The sequence below is a fragment of the Hylobates moloch genome, unplaced genomic scaffold (assembly GCF_009828535.3).
Source record: "Hylobates moloch isolate HMO894 unplaced genomic scaffold, HMol_V3 SCAFFOLD_19, whole genome shotgun sequence".
Lineage (NCBI taxonomy): Eukaryota > Metazoa > Chordata > Mammalia > Primates > Hylobatidae > Hylobates > Hylobates moloch.
Window position 1 is genome coordinate 10,378,300 of NW_026652294.1, and position 23,907 is coordinate 10,402,206.

Genomic DNA, 23,907 nt, shown 5'->3' on the forward strand with positions numbered 1-23,907 from the left:
TTTCTGGCAACAAGTCTAACGTTTAGTAGCAAAAGGTAGTTATAATTGATCACTATGTGCTTAGTGATCATACAAATCAAAGACAGTCTAAGGCAAATGGTTAAGAACAGATTCCAGAGCCAGCCTGCTAAATTAGAATCCAGGGCAACTCAGTTTCCTAGCTGGATGGTATTGATAAAGTTACTTAACCTCTCTATACTGCACTTGTCTCACATGTAAGATGGGGATAATAGTGCCTACTTCATAAAGTTGTGAGAATTAAATTAGTTAATATATGTAAAGTATTTAAACAGTACCGACACAGAGTATGCACAATATAAATGCTAGTCTAGCTATAATAATCTCAAACACCTATACTTACAGAAGGAAGAGTGCTTCCACACAAATACTCTATAATTTATATGGTTCATCCAAATAAGTCTAATGAAAATTTTATTTTTCATAAAATGTATTTGGAATTTGTGGTGGATTTCTTAACAATTATTATAAATGGTTTTCATAAATCTTTGTGAATATTAGGACGCAATGGATTCAACAAAAGCATTATTGGACAGTGGAGCAATATTCGAAAAGACTGTTGCTACACAAGCCAAAAATGACATGGATCCGAGACAAGTCAAAACAAAAATATTACACACAGAACAGAAACAATTGTGCAGTATCAGGAAATGCAATACACTTTTTCTAGTGATAAGAAACTTTCACCAGGCGCGGTGGCTCACACCTGTAATCCCAGTACTTTGGGAGGCTGAGGCAGGCTGATCACAAGGTCAGGAGATCGAGACCAACCTGGCTAACACAGCGAAACCCCATCTCTACTAAAAATACAAAAAAATAGCCAGGCGTGGTGGCGAGCGCCTGTAGTCCCAGCTACTCGGAAGGCTGAGATAGGAGAATGGCGGGAACCCAGGAGGCAGAGATTGCAGTGAGCCAAGATAGCGCCGCTGCACTCCAGCCTGGGAGACAGAGCGAAACTCCGTCTCAAAAAAAAAAAAGAAAGAAAGAAAAAGAAACTTCACATGGGGCCACATGTCTAATAAAGGTGACTGAATCCCAAAATTATATTGGTAACATGGAAATTCCTGACAGGGGAAGAATATTCCCAGAAGTGTGACTAGTTAGGGCCAAAATAAAAGGTACAATTTACCCAATTATTATACCTAAGTATCCGGCCTTTTTAAATATATGTCCCTCAATATCAAATTGTACTAAAAATCAGGAAACTAAGCTCCTAGTAGAGAACTGGTCAAAGGGAAGATCTCTGTGGAGTCGACAGTTTCCCCTGTCCTACAATTTGGCAAAATAATCTCATAAGCACAAGAAGGTTAATATGCTTGCATTAAAAATGTTAAGTTACTTATAATCCAATTTAAATGTAAGTTCAGATACCTTAACATGTTCACATTACTTTTTTTAATTCACAAAAACATTCTTAACTATCTTTATTTAAGATGTTTTCCACATACATGCTTAGTGAATTTTATTTTCTTTTAGGAGATGTAAGAGAGTCTACAAATCTTTATTCTACTATTTCCCAAAATATACCCAATTACTGGCAAAAATGTTAATTATTATTAAACTGAACTGGTGAGAAAATATAAAGGTTTATTACTGAATTAAATAAGTTTTTCCATATGCTTGAATTTTTTTATACACACAGTATATACTCTATTATATATATACACAGAATACAACTCTATCAGTATTGAACTTAGTTTGTCATTCCATAAAATGGCCATAGATGGCCTGATCAAGTAATCCTACTCATTTTACCCTGTATTACTGAAAATAAAAATGAGAGGGGGGAGGCAAATAAAGACCTCAATATCTTTAATGATATTTTTTAAGGGTTAGACTTTCATTTTCTGACATTTTTCTACACCTCTAATGAAATACATTTCACATATCGTAAAACTTACCCATTTAAAGAATCCAATTCAGTGGCTTTTGATGGTTTATTCAGAGTTTTGCAACCATTACCACAATCTAATTTTAGAATAGTCTCACCACCCCATACCCATCAGCAGTCATTCCCTCCTCCTCCCCACCCAACGTTCATGACAAACACTAATCTTCTTTCTCTCTCTATGCATTTGTCTACGCTTAACTATTTCACATAAATAGAATCATTACAATATGTGATCTCTTGTGACTGGTTTCTTCCACTTAGAATGTTTTCAAGGTTCATCCATGTTGTATCATGCATCAGTACTTCTTCCTTTTATGGCAGAATAATACTCCACTGGAAAAAATACATTTTGTTTATCCAGTCAACAGCTAGTTGCACTTGTGGCTGTTTTCACATTTTGCCTTTTATAAATAATATAGCAATGAACATTCATGTACAAGTTTTTGTATGAACAATTGTTTTGATGTCTTTAGGGTATATATATATATATATATATATATATATATATACATATATATACATATACATATAACAACACATACGTATATATATATATATATATATAATATATATATACACCTGGGAGTGGAATTACTGCGCCATATGGCAAGTCTATGTTTAACATTTTGAGGAGCTGCCAAAGCATTTTCTAAGACAGCTGCACCACTTTACATTCCAGCAATGTATGAGAGCTCCAATTTCTCCACATCCTCACCAGTACTTGTTATTGTCTATCTTTTTAACTTTAGCCACCCCAGTTGATGGAAAGTGGATCTCATTGTGGTTTTGATTGCATGACTGATGACTAATGATGTTGCATACCTTTTCATGTTATTGGTCATTTGTATATCTTTAGGAAATGTCTACTTTTTTGGTTTCACTCTGTCACCCAGGCTGGAGGGCACCAGTGTAATCACTGCTCACTGCAGCTGCGACTTCCCAGGCTCAAGTGGTCACAGGCTACATTTGTTTCTATTTTTTTGTAGAGAAGAGGCGTTACTATGTTGCCCAGGCTGATCTCAAACTCCTGGGCTCAAGTGATCCTCCCACCTTGGCCTCCCAAAGTGCTAGGATTACAGGCATGAACCACCTCAACCGGCCTGTTTATTTTTAAATTGGGTTGTCCTTTTACCATTGCATAGTAAGTTATTTATATATTCTGAATAATAAGTCCTTTAACAAATATATATTTACAAATATTTTCTTCCTTGGCTGGGCGCGGTGGCTCACGCCTGTAATCCTAGCACTTTGGGAGGCCGAGGCAGGTGGATCACGAGGTCAGGAGATCGAGACCATCCTGTCTAACACAGTGAAACCCCGTCTCTACTAAAAATACAAAAAATGGCAGAGCGCAGTGGCTCACGCTTGTAATCCCAGCACTTTGGGAGGCCAAAGAGGGCGGATCATGAGGTCAGGAGATCAAGATCACGGTGAAACCCCGTCTCTACTAAAAAATACAAAAAATTAGCCAGGTGTGGTGGCGGGTGCCTGTAGTCCCAGCTACTCGGAGAGGCTGAGGCAGGAGAATGGCGTGAACCCAGGAGGCAGAGCTTGCAGTGGGCCGAGATTGCGCCACTGCACTCCAGCCTGGGCGACAGAGCAAGACTCCGTCTCAAAAAAAAAAAAAAAAAATACAAAAACTTAGCCAGGCGTGGTGGCAGGCGCCTGTAGTCCCAGCTACTCAGGACACTGAGGCAGAAGAATGGCGTGAATCCGGGAGGCGGAGCTTGCAATGAGCAGAGATCGCTCCACTGCACTCCAGCCTGGGCGACAGAACAAGACTCCATCTCAAAAAAAAAAAAAATTTTTTTTTTCTTCCATTATGTGGGTTTTGTTTTCACTTTTTTCTTGAGACAGCGTCTTGCTCTGTCGCCCAGGCTGGAATGCAGTGGCCCAATCTCAGCTCACTGCAACCTCCACCTCCCAGGTTCAAGTGATTCTCCTGCCTCAGCCATCCAAGTAACTGGGATTACAGGCACCTGCCACCACGCCCGGCTAATTTTTGTCTTTTTTAGTACAGACAGGGTTTCACCATGATGCCCAGGCTGGTCTCGAACTCCTGACGCCAAGTCATATGCCCACCTCGGCCTCCCAAAGTGCTGGGAGTACAGGTATGAGCCACTGCACCTGGACAAAATAAGGCTTTTATCAGAAAATTAAAATAGAAATAAACCCTTTAAAACTAAAACTAAAATACTTTTTTTTTTCTGAGACAGAGTCTCGCTCTGTCACCCAGGCTGGAGTGCAGTGGTGTGATCTCAGCTCACTGCAACATCCGTCTCCTGCGTTCAAGTGATTCTCCTTCCTCAGCCTCCCAAGTAGATGGGACTATAGGCTAATTTTTTGGGTTGTTTTGTTTTGAGACAGAGTCCTCACCCAGGCTGGAGTGGATTGCAGTGGTGCCATCTCGGCTCACTGGGATTACAGGCGCCCGCCACCACGCCCGGCTAATTTTTGTATTTTTAGTAGAGACAGGGTTTCATCATATTGGCCAGGCTGGTCTTGAACTCCTGACCTCGTGATCCACCCACCTCGGCCTCCCAAAGTGCTGGGATTACAGGCATGAGCCACCGCGCCCGGTTTAAAACATTTATTACTAAAAATCAATAATATTTTCTTGCTGTTGAGAAAGAGAAAGCAACAATAATGTCCTTCTACTCTTTGACTAAATACCAGGAATTATTTTGCTAGATACCAAAAGTAGTATTTGGAGAACTGAAGAGGTAATAATAATAACTGGAGAGTAGAACAGAAAAAGAGGGCAAGTAGGTGTTGTAGTATGGCTGTAATTGGCCTCACTGTGACCACTACAGAAAAAACCCTTTTTCATCATAGCTATACTGCCCCTAGGCAAGGACGTGAAGAACATACCTTATTTTACAAGATTAATAGCGTAAAACTAACATATAGTAATCTGGAATGTGATTTTTTGAGATCCCACTTGATAAATGATTGTAATGAGGATGTGGTTTTATTTTGTGGATGAAGAGTAGGACTGCTAAGAAATAGCAAACGGCCTAAGCACAACAAACCTGACTTTGTGTTGTGGTTTTGCAGGAGTTAAAAACAGAAGTTGGGCCGGAAGCGGTGGCTCACGCCTGTAATCCCAGCACTTTGGGAGGATGAGGCGGGCGGATCACGAGGTCAGGAGATCAAGACCATCCTGGCTAACATGGTGAAACTCTATCTCTACTAAAAATACAAAAATTAGCTAGACTTGGTGGCAGGCGCCTGTAGTCCCAGCTACTCGGGAAAATGAGGCAGGAGAATGGCGTGAACCCAGGAGGCGGAGCTTGCAGTGAGCCAAGATCACACCACTGCACTCCAGCCTGGGCGACAGAGGCTCCGTCTCAAAAAAAAAGCTAACTGTGAATGTTAAATAAGAGAATGTATTATTATTGTATGTGGTTCCCCCACCTTGCCTGGTACGTACTTGGCATTTCCATGTCATAGTGGAAGTCAAAAATCACCATGATCTTGTTTCAACATACTATGGACATAGTTCAGAAAATGTTAGGACAAATTTGATATCAACATTCTTTGCACTCACAGAATTGCATAAAGAGTATCACTTTGGTAAAGATGAAAATTACTAAATTATTGTCCTCTAATGTCAATCATCATAAAATGAAAATCAAATTAGCATTGATACTCATATTTTGCTAAAACATGCCTATAGAAAACTGGTTAGTGTTTGTTTTTGGAAGACTATAGATAATACAGTGTGAATATACAAGAAACATGAGATGTTCCAAGCATCATATTTGTATCATACTATGTCTCTAGTTTCTCTTCTTAGAAAATAACAATGCACCTGGCCGGGCGCGGTGGCTCATGCCTGTAATCCCAGCACTTTGGGAGGCTGAGGCGGGTGGATCATGAGGTCGGGAGATCGAGACCATCCTGGTCAACATGGTGAAACCCCGTCTCTACTAAAAATACAAAAAATTAGCTGGGCGTGGTGGTGGGCACCTGTAGTCCCAGTTACTCGGGAGGGTGAGGCAGGAGAACGGCATAAACCCAGGAGGTGGAGCTTGCAGTGAGCCAAGATCGCACCACTGCACTCCAGCCTGGGCCACAGAGCAAGACTCCGTCTCAAAAAAAAAAAAAAAAAAAAAAGAAAATAACAATGTACCCAGCTGCTGAAGAGACACCAAAATAAATGTTCTACCAAGTTTAAGCTCAAACATCAGGCTTCCCTCTAACAGTTTTAAAAATAGCAATAATTTAAAGGAAGAAAGATTGTAACCATGAAATTTAATGAAAAAATATTGTTGCTGCTTTCAGGAAAAAAGTAGTGAAAAAACAGCACACAAAACAAGAATCGTAGAGTAAAAATAAAGAGCTTTCAATTATACTTTTATTATTTTTAATATTTAAAATTCACTGTCAAATATTCTATATAGCAACCTTGATTGCACATGCATTTGCAATACAACTATGTGGTATGAGAGACTTGTCTTCTTTAGTGGTTCCTGAAGCACTCACAGGGATGTCTTGGGTCGTAGAAAGGTGATGGGGACAGGAAGAGGCTTGGGGTTTCTGTTCGTGGTTTTTTCTTGTGGTTTTTTTTTGTTTGTTTTTTTTTTTTTTTTTTGGTCTGTGGTTTTGGAGTTTTTGTTTTTCTTGGTTTTTGATTGGGTTTGTCTGTTTTTTGTTTTGTGGCTCACTTTTAACTGGAATTAATTAGCAGAAGAAGATAAACAACAAATATCAAATCCCTACCACAGGCAAGGCATTGTTCTAAATATATACCTACATCCTCTTATTTAACAATTCTTTGGAATTGATATTACTATGCAATTATACATATGAGAACCATAAGATGCGTAAGAGTTAAGACCTGTTGGCTGGAGCACTGGCTAATGCCTGTAATTCCAGCACTTTGGGAGGTTGAGGCGGGTGGATCACTTGAGGTCAGGAGTTCAAGACCAGCCTGGCCAACACGGTGAAACCATGTCTCTACTAAAAATACAAAATTGGCTTCGCATACTGGTGCACATCTGTAACCCCAACTACTCGGGAGGCTGAGGCAGGAGGATCGCTTGAACACAGGAGGCAGAGGTTACAGTGAGCCAAGATCACACCACTACACTCCAGCCTGGGCAACTCAGTCAGACTCAGTCAGACTCAGTCTTCAAAAAAAAAAAAAAAAAAAAAATCGGTAAAACATGATCATTGTAAAAATCCCAGCTGTCTTTTTTACAGAAATTGATAAGCTGATCCTAAAATCCATTTGGAAATATAAGAGACCCAAAATAGCCAGTCTTGAAAAAGAACAAAGTTAAAGGACTTACACTTAATTTCAAAACCTATTACCAAGCTACAGTAATGAAACAGTGTAGTACTGGCATAAAGGCAGAAAGAAATACAGATCAAGAGAACAGAACTTAGAGTCCAGAAATAAAACCTTATATATGTTCAAGTGATTCTCAAAAAAGATGTGAAGACCATCAATAAAGGAAAGGACACTCTTTTCAATATATAATGCTGGGATAATTTTTTGTATCCATATACAAAATAATAAATTTGGACCACATACAACACACACCTCACACCACACACAAAAATTAAATCAAAATGGGTCAACAACCTAAATATAAGGGCTAAAAGCATACAACTCTTAGAAGAAAACATAGGGGTAAATCATAGGGCTAAGTCTTCATGACCTTAGATTTGGCAATGGCTTCTTAGACATGAAACCAAAATCATGAGCAACAAGGAAAAAACAGATAAGCTGGACTTCCTCAAAATTAAAAACTTTTTTGGCATCAGAGGATATTATCAAAAGAGTAGACAGGGTGTGGTGGCTCACACCAGTAATCCTAGCACTTTGGGAGGCAGGGGCTGGTGGACCACTTGAGCCCAGGAGTTCCAGACCAGCCTGGGCAACACGGCAAAACCTCATCTCTACAAAAAATACAAAAATTAGCCATGCCTGTAGTCCTACCTGCTCAGGAGGCTGAGGTGGGAGGATCAACTGAGCCCAGAGAGGTCCAGACTGCAGTGAGCTGTGATCCCACCACTGCACTCCAGCCTGGGTGACAGAGTGAAACCCTGTCTCAAAAAAAAAAAACAAAAACAACGTAAAAAGAGGCATAAGCCTCTTTTATAGGTGCAGTGACTCACATCAAAGTGTAATCCCAACACTTTCTGGGAGGCTGAGGTGAGAGGATCTCCTGAGGCCAGGAGTTCAAGATCAGCCTGGGCAACATAGCAAGACCCCTTATCTACAAAAAATTTTTAAATATTTGCCAGGTGTGGTGGCACGTGCCTGTAGTCTTAAACAATCATATGATCCAGATAGTCTATTCCTTAGAGATATACCCAAGGGAAATGAAAATATATATCCACACTAAAATTTGTACACAAATGTTCATAGCAGCATTATTCATAATAGCCAAAAACTGGAAAAAAACTCACGTGCCTATCAACAGAGGAACTGATAAAATATGGTATATCCATTCAAAAGATTCCTCAGCATTAAAAAAGAATGAAGTGCTGATATACGCTACAGCATGGATAAACCTTGAAAACACTGTGCCAAGTGAAATAAGTCAATCACAAAAGACCATATGTAGTAAGATTTCATTCTGTGAAACCTCCAGAAGAGCTAAACTCAGAGACAGAAAGTAGGCTAGTTATTGCCAGGGACTAGGGGAAAAGGGAATAAGGATGACTGCTAATGGGTATGGGATTTCTTGTGGACTGATGAAAATGATCTGAAAGTATCTAGATACCTGTCTTGTTTGTGCGATTCTGTGAACATATTATAAACCAGAAAATTCTGCACTCAAGGGGTTGATTTCATGGTAGGTGAATTTATCTCATTTATCTTTATCTCAATAAAGCTTTTTAAAGACACTTTAAAAAGACATGTCTGTATAAGCTACAAAAATAACACACTGAGAGACTAAAATGCCTCATTTTTCCATTTTTCTTCTTCAGCGCAATCTCAAGTCCAAAAGTCTTTCCTTCCTATATATGCATATTTTGTCCAGTGAAACAGGAAACTCTATTAATTTTTTTATTAGAAATTTAAAAAAAGCCAGGTGTGGTAGCTCACAGTTGTGCTTCCAGCTACTCAGAAGGCTGAGGCAGAAGGATCACTTGAGGCCAAGACTGGGAGTTCAAGACCAATTGAGGCAACATAGCTAGATCTTGTCTTTAAAAATATTTTTTAGGCCAGGCACGGTGGCTCACGCCTGTAATTCCAGCACTTTGAGAGGCTGAGGAGGGCAGATCATTTGAGATCAGGAGTTCAAACCAGCCTGGACAACATGGTGAAACCCCATCTCTACTAAAAATACAAAAATTAGCTGGGCGTGGTGGTGGGCACCTGTAGTCCCAGCTACTTGGGAGGCTAAGGCAGGAGAATTGCTTGAGCCGGGAGGGTGGAGGCTGCAGTGAGGCCAAGATCATGCCATTGCACTCCAGCCTGGGTGACAGAGCAAGACTCCATCTCGGGGAAAAAAAAAATATATATATATATATATTTTTTTTTTCTTTAAGTTAAAACCCTACTGAAATGAAACCAATAAAATAAAATTCAACTTAATTAAAAAATAGTTCCTGAAATATTAATTTTCAAACAATTCTATTTTAGCTTTGGCTCTGAACAAAATATAAACCTCAATTTCAAAATATCACAAAGATTGGCTGGGGGCAGTGGCTCACGCCTGTAATTCCAGTACTTTGGGAGGACAAGGCAGGTGGATCACTAGAGGCCAGGAGTTCCAGAGCAGCCCGGCCAACAGAAGGAAACCCAGTCTCTACTAAAAAAAATACAACAAAAAATTAGCCAGGTCTAGTAACCCCAGCTACTCAGGGGGCTGAGGCATTAGAATCGCTGGAATCTGGGAGGTGGAGGTTGCAGTGAGCGGAGATCATGCCACAGCACTCCAACCTGGGCGACAGACTGAGACTCTGTCTCAAAAAAATAAAAATAAGGCCAGGTGCTGTGGCTCACGCCTGGAATCCCAGCACTTTGGGAGGCCAAGGTGGGCAGATCACTTGTGGTCAAGGAGTTTGCGACCAGCCTGGGCAACATAGTGAAACCTCCTCTCTACTAAAAATACATAAATTAGCTGGGCGTGGCGGCACACACTTGTAATGCCAGCTACACCAGAGGCTGAGGCAGGGGAATCGCTTGAATTCGGGAGATGGAGGTTGCAGTGACCTGAGATTGTGCTACTGCACTCCAGCCTGGACGACAGAGTGAGACTCTGTCTCAAAAAAAAAAGGAAAAAAAAAGAAAATTTAAATTTAAAATTTTTAAAAATCACAAAGACTACAAATACTCAGGTTTAAGCAAATTCCCACCTTTCTTGAATTAACAGTAATTCATATTTGCTTTGTCAAAAATGTAGATATTTACCTGCCCCAATGGGATGAAATCCTAAAAGCCTAGTGTTCCCAAATGATGAAGAGAAAGAAACATGCATATTTTAATTTAGAATTTTGATTCAGAATTAATTTTAACCTAGCTGGAGTATACATAATCATTTATGTATTTACTTACTTATTTAAGAGACTGGGTTTCGCTGTGTTATCCAGGCTGGAATGCAGTGGCACAACCTTGGCTCACTGCAACTTGTACTTCCTGAGCTCAAGCGATCCTCCCACCTCAGCCTCCAGAGTAGCTGGGACTGCAAGGGAACGCTACCACACCCGGCTAATTTTTGCGGAGACGAGTCTCGCTGTTTCCCACACTGGTCTCTAACTCCTTGGCTCACTACAGCCTCAAGCCCCTGGGCTCAAGCAATCTGCCTCCCAAAGTGCTGAGATTACAGGAGTGGGCCACTGCACCCGGCCTAGTGGATAGTGTATACTAAGAAACATATACCCTGCTTTTGCCTAGAACATACTGAAAACACGGCATTAAAAACAATCACAAAAGTTGGGAGCTGAGAAAAATCATATACTGTAAAACAAATCTGACAGATAATCTCAAGAAGCTCCTGAAAATGTCTCAAGAACTCCTATGCTGCACTCTCCCTAATAATTTAGACTTTCTACAGATATTTTCTGATCATCTACCGTGTGCCAGGCACCATGCCAGGTACGAAGATGCCATGGTGAGGTATACACAAAACCGGCTCCTGCTTGCAGGAAGCCTACTCTCTAAAACAGTGCTTGCCAAGCTGGACTGATCACAACTTCGGAGCTTGTTTAAGTTCAAAATCGGCTTCCCTACTTTGGTGAGCCACAGTCCGTGGCATTTTTATCAGGTGCTCCCAATAATTACTACGCTCTAAGGGGTTTGGGAGGCAAGGGTGGGGGTAAGCTCGAGAGCCCAGAGCCATCCCGTCCAGCGGGAGCCCCACCTCTAAAGTCCATGTCGCTCAGCATCCTTCCCCCTGACTAGTGGCCCAAACACAGCACGAAGCTGAAGTGGGTGGAACGCTTTCCAAAACAGCGCTGTGTGATGAGCCACCGACAGACTTGCTCGCCTCCGGGGACGAAGAGCTCACTCCTCACAAACCCCACCCGGGAAAGGTAGCACCTGAGCCTCCCGGGCTGCGCCGACACCTGTCTCCCGGCGGGTGCCGCCTACCGCTCCGGGGGACTCCAGTCCCCAGGTTCCGCCCCACGGGGACTAGGGGGAAGGGGGAGGCGCCGCGCGCATTAGGCGCCGACTGTATACCGACCCCCCCCCCCCGGTGTGCGCAGGCCAACACCCATACACACCCTCACACACACACACACTCTCGCGGAAACTGAGGCAGGCCGGCAGCGGACCAGGTCCCGCCGCCTGACGGCTCGCGGCTGGGATCGAACCCGGACTGCGAGACGCCTTCCGCCTCGCAGGCGCTCCTCAGCCGCTGAGGCCCGGCCCGGCTCCCACCGCCGGAGTTTCACAAAGAAAGTCTCCCGGCCCGAGCCCCTCACGCACTCACCGGCGCCGACGCCGGCGGCGACTCGGGCTCCCGCCGCCTTCGGCTCCTTGCGGGGGTCGGCCCTTGGGTCGGCTCGGGCGCCGGCGACGGCGACTGCTCCATCCCCACGGGGCCCGGGCCGCGTCCGCCTCGAGCTAACGGTCCCGCCAGCTAGGCGCGCGCGCCGGTTCCGCGCGCCATGTTCCCGCCGTGCTGCGCGCCGCCGCGGCGCCCCTCACTGCCCCGAAAACGCGCGCGCGCCCCCGCAGGCCCACACATGCACCGCGCACGCGCGCGTTCGCCGCGCACCCTCCCCGCGCGCCCCGCCTCGCGCCCTCTGAAGCTGGCTGCTGTTCCCAGTGTCTCGCCCACCCCCGCCGGGCCCGTCCTACTCGGCGGGTGAGCGCGCCGTTCCCGGCTCCGCACCGCCGCCTGCCTCTCTGCAGACCACCCCGGACCCGACCCCTCGGCCATTTCCCCACACTGCCCCTTTCGCTTCCCCCACGACGCGGGGCCTGGGACGAGGGTCCGGGCCAAGAGGAACTTCCCTGCAAGAAGTGCCGAGCTAAGGACGCTACTAAGGGGACGGGATCGCCATCGTGGAGGTGTGCAAGCACGTGCCTGCGTCCCGGGGACAGCCAGACTCAACGGAGAAGCCGAGTTCAAGTCCCACATCTCCACTAACCCTTGCGTGCTAAGGTCAGGGCTTCGGGACTTGTTTCTCCTAAATCTTTTTTTTTTTTTGAGACAGTCTCGCTCTGCCACCCAGGCTGGAGCGCTGTGGCGCGATCTCGGCTCACTGCAAGCTCCGCCTCCCGGGTTCACACCATTCTCCTGCCTCAGCCTCCTGAGTAGCTGGGACTACAGGTGCCCGCCACCACACCCGGCTAATTTTTGTATTTTTAGTAGAGATGGGGTTTCATCGTGTTAGCCAGGATAGTCTCCATCTCCTGACCTCGTGATCCTCCCGCCTCGGCCTCCCAAAGTGCTGAGATTACAGGCGTGAGCCACCGCGCTCGGCCTGTTTCTCCTAAATCTAAGGACTCGATATAATAATCAAGAGAAAGCCTCAGCACCGCGCCTAGCACTTAGTAGGTAGTGATCAAGAGAGAAGACCTCTTAAGTGGTTTTAATGGTTAAGGACCACAGGTTCTCAAGAAAGGGAAATCTCAATTCAAGTCCCGCCTCCATCTCTTGAAAACAGAAACCTTGAACAAGTCACTCAGAGGAGCCAAAGATCCTTGATTTCTACATGTGCAAAAGGGGAGTGTGGCAGTAGCACTGCACAGGGTTGACTGAGCTTTCAGGGAGATGATGACTGTACGATCATGCCTCTCTTAATCACGGGATGGTTCTGAGAAATGCCTCCTTAGGTGATTGCGTCATTGTGCAAACAGCAAAGTGCATTTACACAGACCTTGTATAGCCTTGTATAGCCTACTACACACCTAGGCTGTATGGCGTAGCCTATTGCTCCTAGGCTACACACCTGTACAGCCTGATACTTTACTGAATATACTATAGGCAGTTGTAACACAATGTAAGTACTTGTGTACCTGAACATAGAGAAGGTACAGTAAGAATAGAGTATAAGAGATTTTAAAATGGTACTCCTGTATAGGGCACTTACCATGAAAGGAGCTTGCAGGACTGGAAGATGCTGTGGATGAGTCAGTGAGTGTGAAGGCACAGGACCTTACCGTACACTACTGTAGACTTTATAAACACCATATGCTTAGGCTACACCAAAATTTTTTAAAGCTTTTCTTCAATAAATTAACCTTAGCTTACTGAAATGTATCTAAAAAAATTTTGCCGGTTGTGGTATCTCACACCTGTAATGCCAGCACTTTGGGAGGCCGAGGCAGGCAGATCATTTGAGGTCAGGAGTTCGAGACCATCCTGGCCAACGTGGTGAAACCCTCATCTCTACTAAAAATACAAAACTTAGCCAGGCATGGTGGTGTGCACCTGTAATCCCAGCTACTCAGGAGACTGAGGCAGGAGAATCGCTTGAACCCAGGAGGCAGAGGTTGCAGTGAGCTGAGATCGTGCCACTGCACTCCAGCCTGGGCAATTACACACATGGAGCTGTCCTCTCCTGTGATAACAATGCCTTCTTCTTCCAGAATACTTCCTGAAGGACCTGCCTGAGGCTGTTTTATAGTTAACTATTTTTTAATGTAAGTAGAAGACATACATTCTAAAATTATGAAAAACACTAAATACACCAGGGCTGGGCACAGTGTCTCATGCGGGTAATCCCAGCACTTTGGGAGGCTGAGGCGGGCAGATCATTTGAGGTCAGGAGTTTGAGACCAGCCCGGGCAGTGTGGTGAAACCCCATCTCTGCTAAAAATACAAAGATTAGCTGGCCATGGTGGTGGGTGCCTGTATTCCCTGCTACTCAGGAGGCTGAGGCAGAAGAATCGCTTCAACCTGTGAGGCAGAAGTTGCAGTGAGCCAAGATTGCGCCACTGCACTCCAGCCTGTGCGACAGAGCAAGACTCTGTCTCAAAAAATAAAATAAACCAGTAACATAGTTGTTCATTATCAAGTATTATATATTGTATGTAATTGTACATGCTATGCTTTTATAGAACTGGCAGCACAGATTTGTTTACACCAGCATCACCAGAAACACAGAAATGCATTACCCTAACATTACAATGGCTACGTCACTAAGCAATAGGAATTTTTCAGCTCCATAATCATCTTATGGTACCACCGACTTACATGTGGTTTGTCATTGACTAAAATGTTATTATACAACACATGACTGCATATCCCAGGGCCCAATGCTTGGCACACACAAAGCTCAGTTTCACTGGTGTAATTCCCACCCTATCCATCCAAGACTCCTAAAAGTTTAATGAAAGGGGTTCTGCTCCCAAACCCTGTGGTATAAGTAGCTGGGAGGAGTTCGCCCGACTTGGGGCTGCAAGGACTCTTTCTTCCCACATCTTTGCTTTCCTTTCTTTCCCCCACACTTCTCTGAAAACCCTAAAGTTGGCAGAAAAACAGAGAATGTTTTCCCTACTAACAAAAAGAATCTTCAAGAGTCTCTTGGAATTTGTAAATGGTTGCATATACTAGTCGGGTTTTTTTTTTGTTTTGGTTTTTTGTTTTTGTTTTTGTTTTGAGATGGAGTCTTGCTCTGTCACCCAGGCTGGAGTGCAGTGGCACGATCTCGGCTCACTGCAACCTCTGCCTCCCAGATGCAAGCGATTCTCCTGCCTCAGTCTCCTGAGTAGCTGGGATTAAAGGCACGCACCACCACGCCCGGCTAATTTTTTTGTATTTTTAGTAGAGACGGGATTTCACCATGTTGGTCAGGCTGATCTCAAACTCCTGACCTTGTGATCCACCTGCCTTGGCCTCCCAAAGTACTGGGATTACAGGCGTGAGCCACCGCACCCAGCCTTCCAGTCTGGTATTTTTCTTATTCAAGTAACAAGGAAAAAAAAATAACTCCACCAAGAGTAAAACAAAAAAAAGGAACAAAACTGATAGCATGACTGAAAAGGCCTGGGGTGGTACCTCACTTAAGGCATAGCTGGATACAGGCACTTATACAACATAAGTCTCTCTAATCTCTCAGTGCTTGCTTCCCTTTGATTACTTCATTCTCATGCAGTTCTTTCCACATAGTGGCCTGAGCAGCTCCTAACTCACATCTGCCCAAGAAAGCAGAGGCTGTTCCCCAATAGTTCCAGCCAAAGTCCCAGGACTGACTTTCACTGGACCCATTTGGGCCACATGCCCCTGCCTGAGCCAATCACCACATCCAGCCTGGGCAGACCTGGCTTTCATGAAGCCCCTTCAAGAAGCGGTTGGGGTCATCCCCTCCAGAAGGACATGGGGAAAACCAGAAAGTGGGAGGAGGGATGCTTCCTTCTGAAAAATAGGGATGCAATTACCACAAGAGGTATCAGGTACAGGGCTGGCACAAACAAGAGCTATCCATGGCACCATCATGTAGGCATGCAGCAGGTCCACCATGAAGCAACCTGGCTGCTCCGCAAAACGGAGTCACAGTTAATTCAGCCAATGAGAAATATCCCTCTACCTGGGTTCCCACCATTCACCCCAGGCCTGGCACGTCCCAAATTTGCTTGGTCAAAAGACGTGAATACAAATTCTAAGGGCCCCTTGGAAAGTTCCAGGGAAAGGAGCATAGTGAGGTTGGGGGTGGAGTTTGTAGAGACTGGCTGACTGGCTGCTGACATCTTCATGAGAACAGCAGGTACCTTGGTGCATAATAACAGGCCAGGTTATATTCTCATCCTCGCCCTCATAAAGATACAGGTCTACAGTCTCTGAAACCTTTGGGCCAGATAATTTGTGAAATTTAATTATCCAATTTTAGGAAGGTGGTAAGGCATATCTACTATGTCTATGCTGCACAAAAAGCTGAAAAGATTATCTTACTTCTCTGGCTCAAGAACTTTCTATGACTCCCTCTGGCTACTTATGTGGCTCCCCCACCCTTAATGATAGAAGCCAACATTCATGAATCCCTTACCACATGCCAGGTACTTTATGGACCTGCCTCCTCCAAACAGCATAGAAGAGGTTGGTACTCTTACCGCACCCATTTTATAAATATGGAAACAAAGGCTCAGCAATTTAAGGTAATTTACCCAGAGCCAAAGTTAGGAAGTTCAGAGTTCAGATTAGCACAATATTGTTCTCGCCATTGCCATGCCAGCTCCATTTGTTCATGTTTCAAAGTCCTACACCCGCCTCTAGCTGGGGGCCAGTGGGAACAGCTCCACAGCAGAAGAAACCTCTAGGAACCCCTTCAGCTTCTGCAGTGGTGGGGGTGGGGAATAGATACTTAGCTTTACCATCCTCTCCCATAACTTTTTTTTTTTTTTTTGAGATGGATTCTCACTCTGTCACCCAGGCTGGAGTGCAGGGTGCGATCTCAGCTCACTGCAACCTCTGCCTCCTGGGTTCAAGGAATTCTCATGCCACAGCCTCTGGAGTAGCTGGGATTACAGGTGCCCACCACCACATCTGGCTAATTTTTGTATTTTTAGTAGAGATGGGGTTTCACTATGTTGGCCAGGCTAGTCTCAAACTCCTGACCTCAAGTGATCCACCTGCCTCAGCCTCCCAAAGTGCTGGGATTGCTAAGCCACCATGCCTGGCCCCATCTCCCATAACTTAATGGGATAGGGAAAAGAATTCCTCCAAGATAAAATTAGAGTAAGGTTAGGAGAGGAAGTAGGTGCTGGGTAGCCTTAAATCAGCAGCTGATTTCTCCCATTGGTGAGTCAATTAGTTTTCTATGGCTGCTGTAACAAATTACCACGAACTGATTGGCTTACAACAACACAGACTTAATATCTTATTGTTCTATAGGTCAGAAGCCTCAAATCAGTTTCACTTGGCTAAAGTCAAGTTGTAAAGGACTGATTCCTTCAGGAGGTTCTGAAGGGAAAGCCCATTTTCTTGCCTTTTTCTGCTTTTAGTGGTTACCTATATTCCCTGGATTGTAGTCCTTTCCTCCATTTTTAAAGCACACCACTCCAATCTCTGCACAGTGCTATGGCTTGAATGTGTCCCCCAAAGTTCATGTGTTGGAAATTTAATCTCCAATGCAACAGTGTTGAGAGGTGGGACCTTTAAGAGGAGATTAGGTCATGAAAGATCTGCCCTCATTCATAGAGTAATGATATTATCTCAGCAGAGGGTTAATTATCATGGGGGTGGGTTCCTAACAAAAGGATTGAGTTCAGCCCCCTTTCTCTCTTGATGCCTTCCATCATGGGATGACACAGCAAGAAGACCCTCACCAGAAGTAGACCCCTTGATCTTGACCTTCCCAGCCTCCAGAACTGTAAGAAATAAACCTGTTCTTTATAAATTACCCAGTCTCAGATATTGCATAGCAATACAAAAAAGACTAAGACACTCAGTCATCATCACATTGCCATCTCCCCTGACTGCTGAGTCCCTCTTAAAAGAGCACTGTAGGCTGCATGTGGTGGCTCATGCCTGCAATCCCAGCACTTTGGGAGGCCAAGGTGGACGGATCACGAGGTCAGGAGTTCGAGACTAGCCTGGCCAACATGGTGAAACCCCATCTCTACTGAAAAAACAAAAATTAGCTGGGCATGGTGGCGAGCGCCTGTAATCCAGCTACTCGGGAGGCTGAGGCAGGAGAATCGCTTGAACCTTGGGAGGTGGAGCTGCAGTGAGCCGAGATTGTGCCATTGCACTCCAGCCTGGGCACCAAGAGCAAAAAACTCCGTCTCAAAAAAAAAAAAAAAAAAAAAAAACACTGTGATGGGACACTGGGCCCACAGGCAACATAGGATAAGCTCCCATCTCAAGATGCTTAATCACATCTGCAAAGTCCCTTTTGTCATGGAAAGGAACATAGTCACAGATTCTGGGGATTAAGATGAGGACACTTTGGAGGGGCCATTATTCAGCCTACCATGGAAGATATCATGACAGGTAGTTAATACAAAATGCTCTAGACACAGAGAAGGGCGGCCGGGCACGGTAGCTCATGCCTCTAATCCCAGCACTTTGGGAGGGAGGCGGGCGGATTGCCTGAGGTCAGGGATTCAAGACCAGCCTGACCAACATGATGAAACCCCATCTCTACTAAAAATACAAAAATTAGCTGGGCATGGTAGTGGGTGCCTGTAATCCCAGCTACTTGGGAGACTGAGTCAGGAGAATCGCTTGAACCCAGGAGGCGGAGGTTGCAGTGAGCCGAGATCGCACCATTGCAGTCCAGCCTGGGCGACAAGCTCGAGACTTCATCTCAATTAAAAAAAAAAAAAAAAAAAAGAAACAGAGAAAAGCTGGCTAACTCTCCACAGTGGGAAAAATGTCCCAGGAAACCACAGCCTCCACATTAAATATTCAAATGAGCTAAAACCCATCTAATTGGCAATCTCAGCCTTATTCCTTTAAACACGCAAACCACCTAAATTCCCAACAAACCCCCTACACCAGGCCAGCCAAGTCTCAGAATGCTTATATACCCTTTAATAGAAATTTCCAACTACCATCCCCATTTCCTAAGGAAATGGCTGTGTGCCCTTGACCCTGCCCTGACTGAATCGCCAGTGGCCTTTGAACCATGGCACTCAATTCATGGCGTGGCCAGCGAGCTACAAAGTGTCCTAGCGTCAACCAAGCAAAGTTATAAAAGCAGATTCAGTGGACAATAAGGAACATTAGTTTTAGAATCAAAAAGACCTGGGTTGGGTCCCAGCTCTACCATTTACCAGCTGTGTGACATCAGAAAAGTTACCTTCCTCCTCTAACTTTGGTTTCCTCACCTGTGACATGACAGTGGCTAGAGGACCTCACTCATAGAATCACTGCGACGACAAGAGCAGCCAAGGGTAAGTCTTTGCACAGGGCCTCCCTGATCATTATTGGGTCAACAAGACATAACCACATGCCTTATCTCCACTTCCAAAACCCAAACAGCTCTCAAAAACAAGTCATTGCAGCTCATTTGGAAGAAAAGACTGATATGAACCAATATGCAGCTACCTATAATCTTTCTCTATCCCTCTTACTGTGAATACTTGCTGTGGAAATATTAACATGTTTGGTCTCCACTGGGGTAGGACTCCACATGTGTAGGACTCCCCTGGGGTGGTACATATAGACATAGTAGATATGCCTTACCACCTTCCTAAAATTGGATAATTAAATTTCACAAATTATCTGGCCCAAAGGTTTCAGAGACTGTAGACCTGTATCTTTATGAGGGCGAGGATGAGAATATAACCTGGCCTGTTATTATGCACCAAGGTACCTGCTGTTCTCATGAAGATGTCAGCAGCCAGCCAGCCAGTCTCTACAAACTCCACCCCCAACCTCGCTATGCTCCTTTCCCTGGAACTTTCCAAGGGGCCCTTAGAATTTGTATTCAGCTCTCACAGGCTGAGATCAGGGTGACATCCTGGGAAACCTGCCTAGTGATAGCCAGATGAAAGGCACACAACAACTTTAAATATAAAAAAGCCATTCAGGCTAGGCGCAGTGGCTCACGCGTGTAATCCCAGCACTTTAAGAGACCGAGGCAGGTGGATCACCTGAGGTCAGAAGTTCAAGACCAGGCTGGCCAACATGGCAAAACCCTGTTTCTACAAAAAATATAAAAATTAGCTGGGCATGGTGGCGCATACCTGTAATCCCAGCTACTTGGGAGGCTGAGGCATGAGAATCACTTGAACCTGGGAAGCAGAGATTGCAGCGAGCCAAGCTTACACCACTGCACTTCAGGCTGGACAACAGAGTGAGACTCCGTCTCAAATAAATAAATAATAAAGCCATTCAACTAAAGAACCGATTATCAAGCAGAAGCACAAAGCCCAAGTTCCATTAGGTTTTTAATTGTACATCAGTGACTGTCAAAAAGCAATTATTCCCATAATTAAAATACAAACTATAAAAAACAGACTCAAAGAAAAGAAAGATGACAGAGTGAAAAAAGGTACATTTCTTTCATGTTCAAACCACGGAGTTCACAACACAGCAGCACACACAGCCGGGCGCTTTGTGGTCTCAGCACCCTCGGGTTCCCCTTCACGGGGCCGCTTTCGACTAGTAGAAGGCTGAAAATAAAGGAAAATGGAGAAATGTTCAAAAGAAAATCACTGGCTCCTTTAAGATTATCAAAGTTCCTCAATATACTTCCAGTAAAGTGGGGGCATTTGATGTGAAATTCTAGTACCAAAAATTACTGGTTGTCATCATTGACAACTGAGTCCTCACCACAGCCCCTAACTCAGACATGCTTATCTAATAGATATTTCTCTCCCTTATGGCTTCTGACCTCTGAATGATGTATACTGAAAGCAAGTAGCATAACCAACTTCCTCTTGATCATCCTCTTCTAAATATCATGTTTAAAAGGACTATAATACTTCTCAGTTGAAGCCCCAAGTCTTAGTCTTTTGCAGGAAGACAACCTTTGTGCCTTAGTTGTTTTCCCATATATAAAATTGGGAGGAAGGCTGGGTGCGGTGACTCACGCCTTTAATCCCAGCACTTTGGGAGGCCGACGGGGGCAGATCACTTCAGGTCAAAAGTTCGAGACAAGCCTGACCAACATGGCAAAACCCCATCTCACCTAAAAATACAAAAATTAGCTGGGCGCAGTGGAGGACACTTGTAGTCCCAGATACTTGGGAGACTGAGGCAGGAGAACTGCTTGAACCCAGGAGGCAGAGGTTGCAGTGAGCTGAGATTGCACCACTGCACTCCGGCCTGAGTGACAGACCAAGACTCTGTCTCAAGAAAAAAAAAAATCGGGGAGGAGGAAACAGTGGGAAAAAGGACAGCTACCATTCAACAACAACAACAACAAAAAAGCAGGACTGGAATTAACTTATACTCACAAAGAACTTTAAAGAATAAAATTGTAATCAAGGAATCAACTACTGACCCAAATTTTAATTTTTCCAACAAATTTATATTTGAGCTTCTAATAGAGTCTTTCGAAATTGCCTTGCAGGTGACCTTTTGGATGACAATCCCTAGCTGTGCTTATCTATTATGTGTTAGATATTAAACATATCCTGCATTTTTAAATCTAAGGGTGCTGGAGTGAATCAAGTTAAAACAGAGTTTCTACTATATTATAACCGAAACAATGTTAAGCAATTGCTACTCAGGAAAATCTTGAATTTCATCATCTTTGCTTATCAGCTCCTTAAGCCCAGACTACATTTAGTAATCATCAGGAATATGAATACCTGGGCTAGAACCTGGACTAGAGCTGTGGATTCATTTTCCTCAGACAGAAGATCTTGAAACTTTCTCTTCATGTCTTCATCCTGTGAGGGAATTAAAAACATAAGTAGCTGTGTCTGAAGGATAATAAACTCCTAGAATGACAGGGCTAGCATGCCCCTGTGGAAAGAGGGAGGAAAAGATGTCCGTTCAAGAATCATCCCCTTGATGAAGCTCCCACAGCGAAGGTATTATGTGTTGTCCCCCTCTACCTTCCCAGAGGAGTCTAATTAGCAGTCAATGCTCCATCAATCCTGGCTGACTCACATCCACATGCCTAAAAGCTCTCAGTGGGTCAATCACAGCCTCCAGCAGTCAAGAGTTTCTGAATTAGTATCCCAGATCCTGAGAAAGGTGGCAATCAGGAGGCCAGAGGCTGGGCCTGACTCCGTGCAGCTCCTCAAATCCTTCCGGGACCACTCTCCATCTGCTGCCCCTGCCATGAATGAGGCCAGTCACCCAGGCTGTCCTAACAACCAGCCCAGCACCCTAGGAAAATTCACCCAGCAGATGCCATACAAATTTTCAGAAGTACTTAAGCCCACAGTATCCCAGAGCTCAGGTCTAATGAGAAAGGGAGACAATAAACAGAATAAAGCATTACAGGTGTTTCATGCTGCAGGTGCGGGAGATGAGGAGGGCACAGACAGTGTGTATACAAGTAGCTCCCACCTCTCTGGATGCTCACTTCTGCAGGGTTCAAGGATTTGCATTAGGAAACCCTGAGAGGTGGTCTGGTGCAGCTCTCCCCATCTTCAGCAAGGTGAAAGGAACTTCTATAACTAGGAATGTGGCCTTTGAGTGCTGGCCAGAAGCCCAGCTCAGCCACTCACAGGTGGCATGTGCAGAATACAGACCCAGAGTTATCTGATTCCAATGCCTCATGTACTTTCCCACCCAACTCCAGCCCCTCCTCCTACTGAGCCAAGCGTACCACAGTAGGCAAAGGGAGAGGATAGAGTAAAGTCCTCCACCATTTGGCAATCTGATGGATATGGAAATTTTACAACACTAGGTTGGGCATGGTGGCTCATGCCTATAATCCCAGCACTTTGGGAGGCCAAGGTGGGAGAATTGCTTGAGGCCAGGAATTTGAGACTAGCCTGGGCAATATAGTGGGACTTTGTTACTACAAAAAAATTTAAAAATTAGGCCAGGCACGGAGGCTCACGCCTGTAATCCCAGCATTTTGGGAGACCAAGGCGGGCGAATCACCTGAGGTCGGAAATTTGAGATCAGCCTGGCTAACATGGTGAAACCCCGTCTCTACTAAAAATACAAAATTAGCCAGGCGTGGTAGTGCACACCTGTAATCCCAGCTACTCAGGTGGCTGAGGCAGGAGAATCGCTTGAACTCGAGAGGCGGAGGTTGCAGTAAGCCAGGATCACACCACTGCACTCCAGCCTGGGCAAAAGAGTACGACTGTCTCCAAAAAAAAGAAAAAAAAAAAATTAAATTAGCCAGACATGGTGGCATGCACCTGTAGTCTTAGCTACTTGGGAGGCTGGGGCAGGAGGATCACTTGAGCCTGAAAGTCATGGTGCAGTGATCATGCCACTGCACTCCAGCCTAGGTGAGAGAGCAAGACCCTGGGGAAGGAAGAAAGGAAAGAAGCAAGGAAGGAAAAAGGGGAGGGGGGACGAAAGAGAGGAGGGAAAAGGAATGCAGGAGAGGGGAGGGGGAAGGAAGGAGGAAGAAAGAAAGAATAAAAGAAGGACCAGGCACAGTGGCTCACGCCTGTAATCCCAGCACTTTGGGAGGCCAAGGCAGGGCAGATCACTTGAGGTCACTCTGTTTTGAGTTTCTCAGTGTAGCTCCCCATTGCCATTTGACAGCAGCAAGCTCATCTGGATTCCACTCCACAACCTCTCACGGCCTTACTTAGGATCTCAATTATCTTGCAGCGTTGCTCTCAAAAGTCCATCTCTTGGCAGCCCTTCAGTGAAGCCAAATAGAGTGGTTACAAGCCTAATCAGGCCTATATTTAAAACAAGTAATCAGGTCAGGCGCAGTGGCTCATGCCTGGAATCCCAGCACTTTGGGAGGCCAAGGTGGGTGGATCACCTGAGGTCAGGAGTTCGAGACCAGTCTGACCAACATGGTGAAACCCCATCTCTGCTAAAAATACAAAAATGAGCTGGGCAGGATGGCAGGCACCTGTAATCCCAGCCACTTGGGAGGCTGATGCAGGAGAATGACTTGAACCCAGAGGTGGAGGTTGCAGTGAGCTGAGATCACACCATTGCACTCCAGCCTGGTAGACAAAAGCAAGACTCCATCTCAAAAAAGGAAATAAATAAATAAACATTGATTTTCTTCATGATGTCTACAATTATTCC

The 23,907-nt window shown here is 44.8% G+C and overlaps 2 protein-coding genes across 2 annotated transcripts in view; both read right to left on the bottom strand.

The window, feature by feature from the left end:
* The window catches only part of TTC28 (tetratricopeptide repeat domain 28), a 738,720-nt gene extending 726,693 nt beyond the window's left edge, over positions 1-12,027 (bottom strand). Inside the window, exon 1 of the mRNA XM_032138048.2 lies at positions 11,809-12,027. Within this exon, the coding sequence (XP_031993939.1) occupies positions 11,809-11,910 (102 nt within the window). The 5' untranslated portion in view covers positions 11,911-12,027. The remainder of the gene's footprint in view (positions 1-11,808) is intronic.
* Positions 12,028-20,144: 8,117 nt separating this feature from the next.
* The window catches only part of CHEK2 (checkpoint kinase 2), a 55,825-nt gene continuing 52,062 nt past the window's right edge, over positions 20,145-23,907 (bottom strand). The window contains exons 14-15 of the mRNA XM_032138366.2: positions 21,531-21,611; positions 20,145-20,387 (exon numbers count right to left, since the gene is read on the bottom strand). Coding sequence (XP_031994257.1) covers positions 20,298-20,387; positions 21,531-21,611 — 171 coding nt within the window. The 3' untranslated portion in view covers positions 20,145-20,297. The remainder of the gene's footprint in view (positions 20,388-21,530; positions 21,612-23,907) is intronic.